Source organism: Grampus griseus (genome assembly GCF_964374135.1).
Source record: "Grampus griseus genome assembly, chromosome: 5".
Lineage (NCBI taxonomy): Eukaryota > Metazoa > Chordata > Mammalia > Artiodactyla > Delphinidae > Grampus > Grampus griseus.
In genome coordinates, this window is record NC_138998.1 from 61614387 (window position 1) to 61626788 (window position 12402).

Genomic DNA, 12402 nt, shown 5'->3' on the forward strand with positions numbered 1-12402 from the left:
TTTGTCTCCCCCATTGCTGCTTCCCACTGATATCTCTAGCCTAGGCTCTGGAGTAGCTTCCTGACTAGTCTTTGGCCTCAGTGTCTTTTTTTATTTTTTTTAATTGAAGTATAGTTGATTGACAGTGTTGAGTTAGTTTTTGGTGTACAGCAAATTGATTCGGTTTATATATATATATATATATATATATATACACACACACACACACACACACACACACACACACACATACACATATATATTCTTTTTCAGATTATTTTCCATTATAGATTATTATGAGATACTGAATATAATTCCCTGTGCTGTGTGGTAGGACCTTGTTGTTTATTTTACATAGAGTAGTTTGTAGCTGCTAATCCCAAACTCCTAATTTATCCCTCCCCCTCCTTTCCCCTTTGGTAACCATAAGTTTGTTTTCTATGTCTGTGAGCCTGTTTCTGTATTGAAAATAAGTTTATTTGTATCATTTTTTTAGATTCCACATATAAACAATATCATATGGTATTTGTCTTTCTCTGACTCACTTAGTACGATAATCTCTAGGTCCATCCATGTTGCTGCAAATAGCATTATTTCATTCTTTTTTGTGGCTGAATAGTATTCTGTTGTATGTGTGTGTGTGTGTGTGTGTGTGTGTATACATATATATTTATACACCACATTTTCTTTATCCATTCCTCTGTCAACGGACATTTAGGTTGCTTCCATGTCTTTGGCCTCGGTGTCTTTACATATGCCAACACCTCTGCCAGGAAAGCTGTGTGCTCTCTTCCACATTATACTGGCTCATGATTAGCATTGCCTTTCCTGACCTCCTGACCTCAGTTAGCATTTCCCGCTTCATAGACACCGATAAGACCTTTTTTGACAACATTCAGCATTTTTAAAATTACTTATCTAATATTTTTTTTCCTCACTAGACTGAAAGCTCTGTAAGTCTAAAACCAACTCTACTGCTCTATTCCAGCCACTAGGACAGTACTTGTATGTAGAAAGTCCCTAATAAATATTTATAGAGTTAATGACAGGGAGAAACTTATTGTTGAGAATAAAGTTGAACATACGGCATGGATCTTGATTAGGGGTTGGCAGACTATGGCCTATGGGCCAGATCTGACTGGCTGCTTGTTTTTGTAAAGTTTTATTGAATACGGTCATGCCCATTTGGTTATGTATTATTTATGGCTGCTTTTGCACTACTGTGGCAGAGTTGAGTAGTCGTGACAGAGACTGTATGCTCTGTAGAACCTAAAATACTTACTGTATGGCCTTTTACAGAAAAAGTTTGCCAACCTCTGATCTAGATTATATAATAATTGACCTAGATTGGTAATGGGGAGCCATCACATGTTCTTAGGTAATTAAAGTGATGTGATTAAAGTGACGTTTTAGGAAGATCACTGTAGAAATAGTAAAAAGAACAGATTATAGGAGGTTGGAGGGAAAAGAAAGGTTTTGCTCTTGTAATAAAGCAAGTGTGAGGTCTTTAGACAAGGATGGTTGGTTGCAGTGAGAGCTAGGGATGGCATTTTGAAGGAAAGACAAGGCTTCTCATCTTAGTGGATCTGGGGACCGAAGGACATAAACGAAACATTGCATTTCTGGCTTTGCATTTTAGAAGCATGAAATATTCAATGAGTTAGGGTCAGGGAAGAATTTAATGTGTTGGGTTGGAAGCAAAGGTGAGACTCTCAAGTGTTGTATTGGGGAATGTCCTCTGGGAGGATAGGCAGTCCAGGTCTGGGGTGAAAATGAGAATTCCAGAATAGAGAAGGTAGTTGAAGCTGTGAAAATCAAAAGCAAAAGCATACATAACCTTGGTGGACACTCATGTAGGGGAAAGGAAAAAGAAAAGACAGTAGGAAAGGAGGATCCTATAAAGGCATCTAGAGGTAGACCAGTATAGACCAGTATGGCATCACAGAAGATGAAGAAGGAGAGGCTTCAGGACATTATCAATTCCAGGGTAATACCAATGCCAAAGAGAGATCAAGGAAGAAGACTGAAGATAAGGCCACCAGATATGCAAGAAGTAGTTCTTTAGAAACTTTTCAGAGGACTAATTATCAGTGGAATTGAGGTGGAAGCTAGATTATAGAGGCTTGTTAAAGAAATGAGTATCTAGAAGAACAGACTCACACAATCATAGTACAGCATTTGGTTACAAGAGGAAAAAGAATGGTTAAATTTCTGGAAGAAGTAAATGAAGGGAAGGTGTTTTGCTTTTGTTTTTTGAAGATGGAAAAGTCAGAAACCTGTTTGATAGCAAGAGGAAAAAGGTCCTTTGAAAGGAGTGACTGAGTATGTTAGCAGGGGAGGGGTAATACTAAACAGCAATGGAGGGAGTAGGATTTAGAGTATATACAAGTGAAGTGGTTTTGTTTAGCAAGGACTTTAGCCAATCTTAGAATAGTTAATGTTGGCATTGACCTTTTTGTTTACGAAACACTTTCAACATATGCAAGATATGGAACAATTTGGTGCTGTCTTATTTTCATTTTACAAATGAGGGAACTGAAAGAATAAATGATTTACTCTTGGTGACTCAGCTGTAATAGTGGAACTTACTCTTAAACACATAGCTGTAGATCTTACGCTCCTTTTTACCAGAGCATTCTTTCTTACAGGGGAGGTGACTTAGGAAGTGAAGATGGGAGTACACAAAGGGCTCACACTAAATGGTCTCAGTTGTTTGTTAAGATATCTGGTGAGGTCAACACTACAAGTGTTGGGACTAGAAGGCAAAGAGGAATTGTGACTTAAAGGGAAAGGAAGACATCTAGAAGACTACTATGGAGAGTATGCAAGAAAACCCAGGTTGAATCAAACGTCATGAATTTCAGGCAGGTCATTGTGGTGTGTTGTTCTTCTTCAGTGCTCTGTCACCTTGGAGCATAAGTGGAGAGAGCAAATTATAAGGATGATTGAAGATTATAGAGAGTATATATATGCATATATAAGTAAAATATTGACGCTTGAGGTTCTTTTGAGAAATTTTGGGCTGTTTGAGCTATAATAGTATCATACTTCACCCAAAGAAGTCTAGTCTTGTCACAGCAGCAGTTTTTTTTCTTTTCATGAACTTTTGTTTTACTTTTTTACTTTATGCCACCAATCCCATTTTATGCTTTAACTCTGGCTAAATAGTCATTGACGTGATGCAGTTAGGTTTTTCTGAATTATGACAGAGTGAATATTACATACAGCATTTGCCTGTACAGACATACCCCAGGGATATTGTGGGTTCAGTTTCAGACCACTGCAATAAAGCAAATATTGCAATAAAGTGAGTCACATAAGTTGTTTGGTTTCCAAGTGCATATAAAACTTATGTTTACACTATACTGTAATCTTTTAAGTGTGCAATAGCATTATCTCTAAAAAAACAATGTACATACCTTAATTTAAAAATACTTCATTGCTAAAAAATGCCAAAACAATTACAATATTAACATCAAAGATCACTGATCACAGATTACTATAACAATACAATAATAATGAAAAAGTTTGAAGTATTGCAAGAATTACCAAAATGTGGCACAGAGACATGAAGTGAGCAAATGTTGTTGGAAAAATGGTGCTGATAGATTGATTGACACAGGGTTGCCACAAACCTTCAGTTTGTAAAACACACAATATCTGGAAGCACAGTAAAGTGAAGTGCAATAAAACAGGGTATGCCTAAACTGACAACTAGACCACTGACCAGGTGTACTATGGATTTTGGTACAAATCATGATGTGAATGATTTTTTTCATTTGTATAGTTTCTTTAATTATCAGTATTTTTGTTTTATCCATATTCTGAATGGAAATCATTTTCCTGGTGGATTGACTAGGTGAGACTTTAAAACGTCTCTCAAACAATAGCTGATATTTAGGTTGTTTTTATTTCATCATCAGGTTAAGAGAGATGAATCTGGAGCAATACATGTTACTAAGCAAAAGCATCTTCACCTATCCTATGACCTCATCAACTTTACTGTAAGTATTATTGAAATGAAATATCCCCGTTCATTTTATGTAATTGTTTTGAGTCCATGTTGTATCAAGGCTACCAGGATTTGTGTCATAAATCATGACCTTTAGGATTATATAAAATGTGGACACAAGTGAAGTCCTGGGCTTCCCTGTGGTGCAGTGGTTAAGAATCCGCCTGCCAATGCAGGGTACATGGGTTTGAGCTCTGGTCCAGGAAGATCCCACATGCCGCGGAGTGACTAAGCCCCTGCGCCACAGCTACTGAGCCTGTGCTCCGCAACAAGAGAAGCCACCGCAGTGAGAAGCCCGTGCACCGCAATAAAGAGTAGCCCCCACTCGCTGCAACTAGAGAAAGCCCGCGTGCAGCAACGAAGACCCAACGCAGCCAAAAATAAATAAATTTTTTAAAAAAGTTAAATCCTGCTTGTACTGAATAAAGTCTGAGGCTGGTGTGATGCCACATTATTTTTATTGCCTTTTAGCCTTATGTCCTGATTAGCTCAAAGGGGAGATCAGAATCATTTCTTCAGGATCATTGCCGGGCTTTCTTTGTTAACACAGTTTTGTACTTCTGAGTATGTCCTAATTGGTTCAGGAGTTCAGGAGCTATTCTTTATCTGTGGCTAAAAACTTTTCAGAGTTCTCTCTCTACTGTGCATCTCAGTCCTGAGCAACTTTTGGTTTAAAAAAAAGAGATTATTTCTTTTTGCATCAATTTTTATAATAGATGATTTATTAATTTGCACATTGCCTTTCAATCTCATGTACAGACTTGATTTAGAAATAATACTTTTTTTCATACACATTTCATGAAATAATTTTGTTCAACCTCTTCTCACACGTATAAGACGTGAGTGTTTTTGTCATCACCAGAACCCCTTGTTGAAAATCATCTAACACAGTTTTCTAGAATTCATCATCATTGCTTCCATTTAAGATGTTTGAGATACAGCACTTTAAAAAGCTGCATATGATTCTGTCCCTGGAAAAAATTTTCCCAACCACAGGTAGCCATTCTCCTAATAGTAGGACAGTTGGTGTTTTTCATTTGTCCTGTGGCTTATTCATGATGTGACCCCTAACTGCATTGCTTTGTAAATTACCTTTAAAAGGCTTGTTTACAGTGTGTCAACACTTAAAATTGTGAGGATCTAATCCCAAGAATAATTGCTAATCCTGCTAACATTTTTTGTCATTCTTTCTCTTTTAACCAGGTGAGCTTTGAAAACATCTAAAACCTAGCACTAAGTTTATACAGGGCTGAATAATATGTCTTTCCTAAATGAAACTTTGTTTCTCAAAGTAAAGTAATCAAGAGAGCACCTTACAAAAGCTCTTTGTAAATGATTTGAGTGTCAAACTCTGTTTCCTGAGGGACAGTTTTTTTTTTGGAAAACCAAACCCTTCCTGTGTAACACAGTGTTAAAGTATATATTCAACATAGTTAAAAGAAAATTGATCCATTTTCAACTTGATTGTTTTTGATATGATATTATGCAAATAATTTCTGATAACATGGGAAGAGTTCATATAAATAAACCAAAATGAATACCAGAGAGAGAAAGTACAGGGGAAGTACTTTGTTCTGGTTAATTTAGAATTCTAATTGAGCAGATTTTAAGACTTCATTTATTTCTTGGGAAGGGATTGAGATTTTTCAAAAAAATATTTTGGGGCTTCCCTCGTGGCGCAGTGGTTGAGAGTCCGCCTGCCGATGTAGGGGACACGGGTTCGTGCCCCGGTCCGGGAAGATCCCACGTGCCGCGGAGCGGCTGGGCCCGTGAGCCAAGGCCGCTGAGCCTGCGCGTCCGGAGCCTGTGCTCCGCAACGGGAGAGGCCGCAACAGTAAGAGGCCTGCGTACAGCAAAAAAAAAAAAAAAAAAAAAAATTTTGAAAATAAGAAATCTTATATATAACCCAAGAAATTTATCAAAATGGTATCCTTCAGAAGATTTTAACATTATTATTGTTATTACTTTTAATATTATACTAGTACTAATTAAAGAATATTCAGAATATATAGAGAAATAGAAAGAGCAAAGAACTCTGCCATAATTTGTAGGTATGTTTTGAAGGAAATATATATTTTAAATAGCTTGTATTTTTAAATATGAATTACTTAAATGGTAACAATCATTCTTTGACCAGATAGGTTTATGAGGTTTCATTTGCCCTTTTGTTTGATTAATGTCAAAACCACTAGAAATGCAAAGTTGGTCACTTTGCTTAAGTCATTGTGCCGATGTACCTTTCAAAAACATTGATAAAAAACAGTATATCCCATAATATCTATTAGAGCTCTTAATTAGCCTTCTTTTACACTATGAGTCATTTTAACACCATCAAAACTCAATACTACGCTGTGCACCTGTCGTTCTCTGGGTTGTCACCGAGTAGTTCTTGCTGTGATTGTGGTGTCATCAAGTTATTAATTAAATGGATAAGGTCGTCAGTGTCATTTAAGTGAGTTGCCAAGCTTTTTTGCCCTGGGTGATGGTGTGGGATGGGCCTCACTTTTGTGTTGTTGTGTGCTTGAATTACAGTGGATAAACTCGCGCACGATTGTGCTCTTGGACAGTGTAGAGAAGTTGCATGTGATTGATCGGCAGACTCAAGAGGAATTGGAAATGGTGGAGATCTCAGAAGTTCAGTTGGTCTATAATAGCAGCCATTTCAAATCTCTAGCCACTGGAGGAAACGTGAGCCAGGCACTGGTAAGGGTAATCCATTATCTTAGTATTGCTTTGATAAACTTGGTATTTTGTGGTTGTTTTGTTTTAGAAATAGGAATTCTGAGGAGTTATCTTTAAGTCTTGAGATTTTTTTTTTTAAAAGCCACTAGCTAGGTTGAAGTGGATGTGAGTGTGTTTGTAAGTATTCAGGAATGTGAACTAGAACAATAATTCCTGTTGTCTTCTACTTGGAAATGTGACTAATTTAATACCAAAGAATTTTAACTTTCATACTGAAATAATGAAATGAAATTGAAAGTTCATGAGAAAGAAATTGTAAAAGCAAGGTATTTTAGAAAGTTTATTATGTTGACAACAAGCCTGATTGATTTAAGGAATAAATGACTAGAGAGACAGGTAGCCTATAAGGCTTTGGAAATATTTGGGTGATTAGTAAAGGCTGGAACAGGTATGGAGGCTGTAGCCATTAAAAGGCAAAGGTCGCTTCGAGAGAAAGAAAGATGATTCTGGAGGAATAGGAAATAGATGAAATGTAGGAGCCTGCAGAGAAGGAAGACACAAAAGTTATGATCTTAGTATTAATTTTACTATATTTTAAGCAATGACAATAATGGCCTTTAGCAGTTTACACAGGTAGTTTACAGTTAAATTACTTTGAATTGTGATCTCATGTTTCCTAAGCCAATAATCTTTAAGCAGGAAATTTAGACTTTTTGAGTCTTCTCTGGATAATTTCTTGAAAAAAGTAGTAATGAAGGTCATATATAATGAGTGTCTGCAGTATAATATCTAGCCATTGCTCAAATCTCCCTGAGATATTAGAGCATAAATATATGTGAAAGGGTCTTCCATATATATTTTCAGAATTTAGAAACCAGGAAAATCCAGGAGAAGAAATGGTAATGCAATAGAATTCACTAAAGTAAGAGTAATTATTGTCCCACACTTAGATATTTTCTTTTGTTTGAGTGGTTATTAAAAATACTGATAGACTTTGAACTTGCACTTTCAGCCAAGATGGAATAATGGGGACTGGATTTACTCTCCTGTCTGGAAAAAAATCAGGGAAAAAACCCCAAAACAAAAAACAATAGTTTTCAAGATATTAGTGAACTTGAAGATAGAGCAATAGAATCTATCCAAAATGAAGTAGAGAGAAAAAATTTAAAAAACTCTAGTGTTAGTGACTGCAGTGAGACAGCACCACTTAGCCTAATAAATGTGTAGTTGAAATCTCTGAAGGGGAGGAGGGAAAAAAATTTAAAGAAATAATGGTCAAAAACTTTCCTAAGCTGTAAACACAGAATTGCAAGAAGCTCAGTGAACCCAAGCACAAGTGAAATAAACATAGATTGATCCAAATGAATTGGAAAGAGGAAAATATTAAAGCAGGCAGAGGAAAAAGACACATTAAATGCAGAGGAGCAACAAAAAGTGTGAGAGCAGATTTCTCATCAGAAACAAACTGCAGCAATCTCCAAAGAAGATATACAAATGGCCAATAAGCAGATGACAAGATGCTCAACATCATTAATCATTAGGGAAACGCAAGTCAAAATCACAGTGAGATATCATTTCATGCCCACTAGGATGGCTATAATCAAAAAGACAGACAATAGCAAATGTTGATTAGGATGCAGAAATATTGGAACTCTCGTACTTTGCTTGTGGGTTATGGTGCAGCCACTGTGGAAAACATTTTGGCAGTTCCTCAAAATATTAAACATAAAGGTTCCATATGACTGAGCGATTCTACGCCTAGGTAGCTACTCAAGTGAAACGAAAACATATCTCTGCATAAACACTTGTACACAAATGTTCATAGCAACGTTATTCTTAATAGCTAAAAAGTCAAAACAGTCAAAATGTCCACTAGCTGATAGATAAACAAAATGTGGCATATCTGCGTAATAGAATGCTATTCCTCAATAAAAAAGGTGAACTGTTGACACATGCTACAACATGGATGAACCTCAAAAATACTGTGTTAAGTGAAAGAAGCCATATGGAAAGACCATATACTCTTTGATTATATTTATATGAAATGTCCAGAAAAGGCAGGTTTAGAGAGCCAGATGTGGATTAGTGGGACTGGGACCAGGAGTAGGAATGAGGGTTGACTGAAAATAGGTAAAAGGTATCTCTGTGGAGTGATGGAAATGTTCTAAAACTGGATTTTGGTGATGCTCGAACAACTGTAAATTTACTAAAAATTATTGTATACTTAATGAGTGAATTTTATGGTATGTAAATTATACCTTAATATTGTCATTTAACGAAAGCAGTTGACTGTTTAAAACAAAAGGAATGTTTATGATATGTAGAAGTAATAGTGTGACGAAAATAGTACATAACAGCAGGGAGTGGGGGGAAGGAAGTATATTATTGTAAGGTTGTTAACATTATACATCAAATAGTACAATATTATGTAAATGTAGACTGACATTAGTTAAAGCTGCATATTGTAACCACTAGAGCAGAAAAAGAAGTATAACTTTATAAGTCACTGGTAGCAACAAAATGGAATGTTAAAAAATATTAAATTCAACAAAGCATAAAAAAAGAACAGGTAATACAAGTAGAAAACAATAAGATAATCGAAACCCAACTATATCAATAATCATAGGAAGTGGAAGTAGTCTAAACATTTCAGTTAAAAGGCAAGGATTGTCAGACTGGATAAAAAAAGCAAGAACCAACTATATGCTGTCTACAAAAAGTTCATATTAAATACAAAGACACAGACAAGTTAAAAGTAAGGGGAAGGAAAAAGACATATCATGCAAACACTAATCATTAGAATGGCTATTTTAATATCAGATTAAGTAGATTTCAGAGTAGAGAATATTGTCAGAGATAAAGAGAAATTTCAAATTGATAAAAAAGTGTTAATTTGTCAAGAAGGCATAACAATCTTAAAGGTTTCAGCACCCAATAACAGACCTTCAAAATATATGAAACTAAAACTAACAGATCTAAAAGGAGAAACAGACAAGTCCACAATTAGAGTTTGGAAATTTCAAAACTCCTTTATCAGTAAGTAATAGAATTAGTAGACAAAACCATCAAGGGTATAGAAGGCAAAAAAATCATTGACCAACTTGACTTAACTGACATTTATAGAATATTCCACCCAACAAAAGCAAATTACAAACTTTTTCAAGTGCACATGGAGCATCCAATAGATTGTATGCTAGGCCGTAAAACAAACTACAGCAAATTGTTGAAGGAATCATCAGGGTAAATCCGGAGAAAACCCAAATATTTGGAAATTAAGTAACACTTTTATAAATAACCTATGAGTCAAAGAAGAAATCTCAAAGGAAATTAGAATATATTTTGAACTAAACGAAAGTGAAAATACAGCATATCAAACAGCTATGGTCTCAAACAGCTCATACCGCTCAATATCAAAAAAACGAACAACCCAATCAAAAAATGGGCAGAAGATCTAAAAAGGCATTTCTCGAAAGAAGACATACAGATGGGCAATAGGCACATGAAAAGATGCTCAACATTGCTAATTATTAGAGAAATGCAAATCAAAACTACAATGAGGTATCACCTCACACCAGTCAGAATGGCCATCGTCAAAACCTCTACAAATAATAAATGCTGGAGAGGGTGTGAAGAAAAAGGAACCTTCCTGCGCTGTTTGTGGGAATGTAAATTGGCACAGCTACAGGATGGAGGTTCCTTAAAAAACTAAAAATAGAATTACCATATGATCCAATGATCCCACTCCTGGGCATATATCTGGACAAAACTATAATTCAAAAAGATGGATGCACACTAATGTTCATAGAAGCACTATTTATAATATCCAAGACATGGAAGCAACCTAAATGTCCATCGACAGATAAATGGATAAGGAAGATGTGGTATATACATGGAATATTACCCAGCCATAAAAAGAATGAAATACTGCAGCAACATGGATGGACCTAGAGATTATCATACTGACTGAAGTAAACCAGAGAAAGGCAGATATCATGATATCACTTGTATGTGGAATCTAAACAAATGATACAAATGAACTTATTTATAAGACAGACTCATAGACATACAAAACAAACTTATGGTTACCAAAGGGGAAAGAGGGGGACGGATAATTAGGAGTTTGGCATTAACATATAAACACTACCATATGTAAAATAGATAACCAACAAGGACCTACTGTATAGCACAAGGAACTATACTCAATATCTTTTAATAATCTATAAGGGAAAGGAATCTGAAAAAGAATATATATATATATGTATAACTGAATCACTTTGCTGTAGACTTGAAACTAACACAACATTGTAAATCAGCTGTATTTCAGAAAAAAATTGTGGTCTATAATTAAATTAATTTTGAGGGTGTGGGACTTCCCTGGTGGCGCAGTGGTTAAGAATCCTCCTGCCAATGCAGGGGACACGGGTTCCATCCCTGGTCAGGGAAAATCCCACATGCCATGGAGCAACTAAGCCTGTGTGCCCTAGAGCCCGTGTGCTGCAACCAGTGAAGCCTGTGCGCCTAGAGCCTATACTCCACAACAAGAGAAGCCACTGCAATGAGAAGCCCGTGCGCCGCAACGAAGTGTAGATAGACCCTGTTCGCCGCAAGTAGAGAAAGCCCACGCGCAGCAACGAAGACTCAACACAGCCAAAAATAAAATAAATAAATTAAAAAAAAATTTGAGGGTAATTTATAACGTTAAATACATTAGAAAAAAAGATCTCAAATCAATTATCTAGGGTTCTATCTAAGGAAATAGAGAAGAGCAAATAAACTTGAAGTAGATAAAAGGAAGAAATAATAAAGATGAACATATATCAGTGAAGTAGGAAATGGACAAACAATAGAGAAAATCAAAGAAAATACATTTTGTCCTTTAAAAGATAAATAAAATTGATAAACCTCCAGTGAGACTAATCCAGAGAAAGAGAAGACACAATTACTGATATCAGGAATGAGAGAGGTGCGGTTACTATGGAGTCTAAAGATATTAAAAAGATAATATGAATAACTTTATGCCAATAAATTAAACAATTTTGGATGAAATGGAAAAATTCTTTGGAAGGCACAAATTACCAAAGCTGACTCAAGAAGTGGAAATCTAAGTGGTTGTACTTGTGTGGCTGTACATTAACTTGATTTCCTAAAAGAAAGTCCAGGCTCAGATAGCTTCACTAGTGAAGTCTATTATATTCAAGGAAAAAAATATCAATTTTACACAAAAATCTTCTTAAAAATAGAGAAAAAGAGAGCACATAATTCTTTTTATGACACCAGCTTACCTCTGATAATAAAACCAACGACATTACAATAAAGAATGCTAGACCAATGACCTCATGAGCAGAGAAGCAAAAATCCTTAAAATAGTAGCAGATAGAAACCAGCAATGTATAAAAAGAGTAATTATGGTCAAATGGTGTTTATCCAAGTCATGCCAGGCTGGTTTAACATTTAAAAGTCAATGTAGGGACTTCCCTGGTGGCACAGTGGTTAAGAATCTGCCTGCCAATGCAGGGGACACGAGTTTGAGCCCTGGTCCGGGAAGATCTCACGTGCCAGAGCAACTAAGCCCATGTGCCACAACTATTGAGCCTGTGCTCTAGAGCTCGCAAGCCACAACTACTGAGCCCACGTGCCACAACTACTGAAGCCTGTGCGCCTAGAGCCAGTGCTGCAAAATGAGAGAAGCCACCGCAATGAGAAGCCCGCACACTGCAATGAAGAGTAGC

The 12402-nt window shown here is 36.1% G+C and overlaps 1 protein-coding gene across 1 annotated transcript in view; it reads left to right on the top strand.

Annotated features, from left to right (window-relative positions):
* Positions 1 to 12402, top strand: part of VPS8 (VPS8 subunit of CORVET complex) — a 308205-nt gene that overhangs the window by 47615 nt on the left and 248188 nt on the right. The window contains exons 14-15 of the mRNA XM_082654910.1: positions 3903 to 3983; positions 6524 to 6694. Coding sequence (XP_082511036.1) covers positions 3903 to 3983; positions 6524 to 6694 — 252 coding nt within the window. The remainder of the gene's footprint in view (positions 1 to 3902; positions 3984 to 6523; positions 6695 to 12402) is intronic.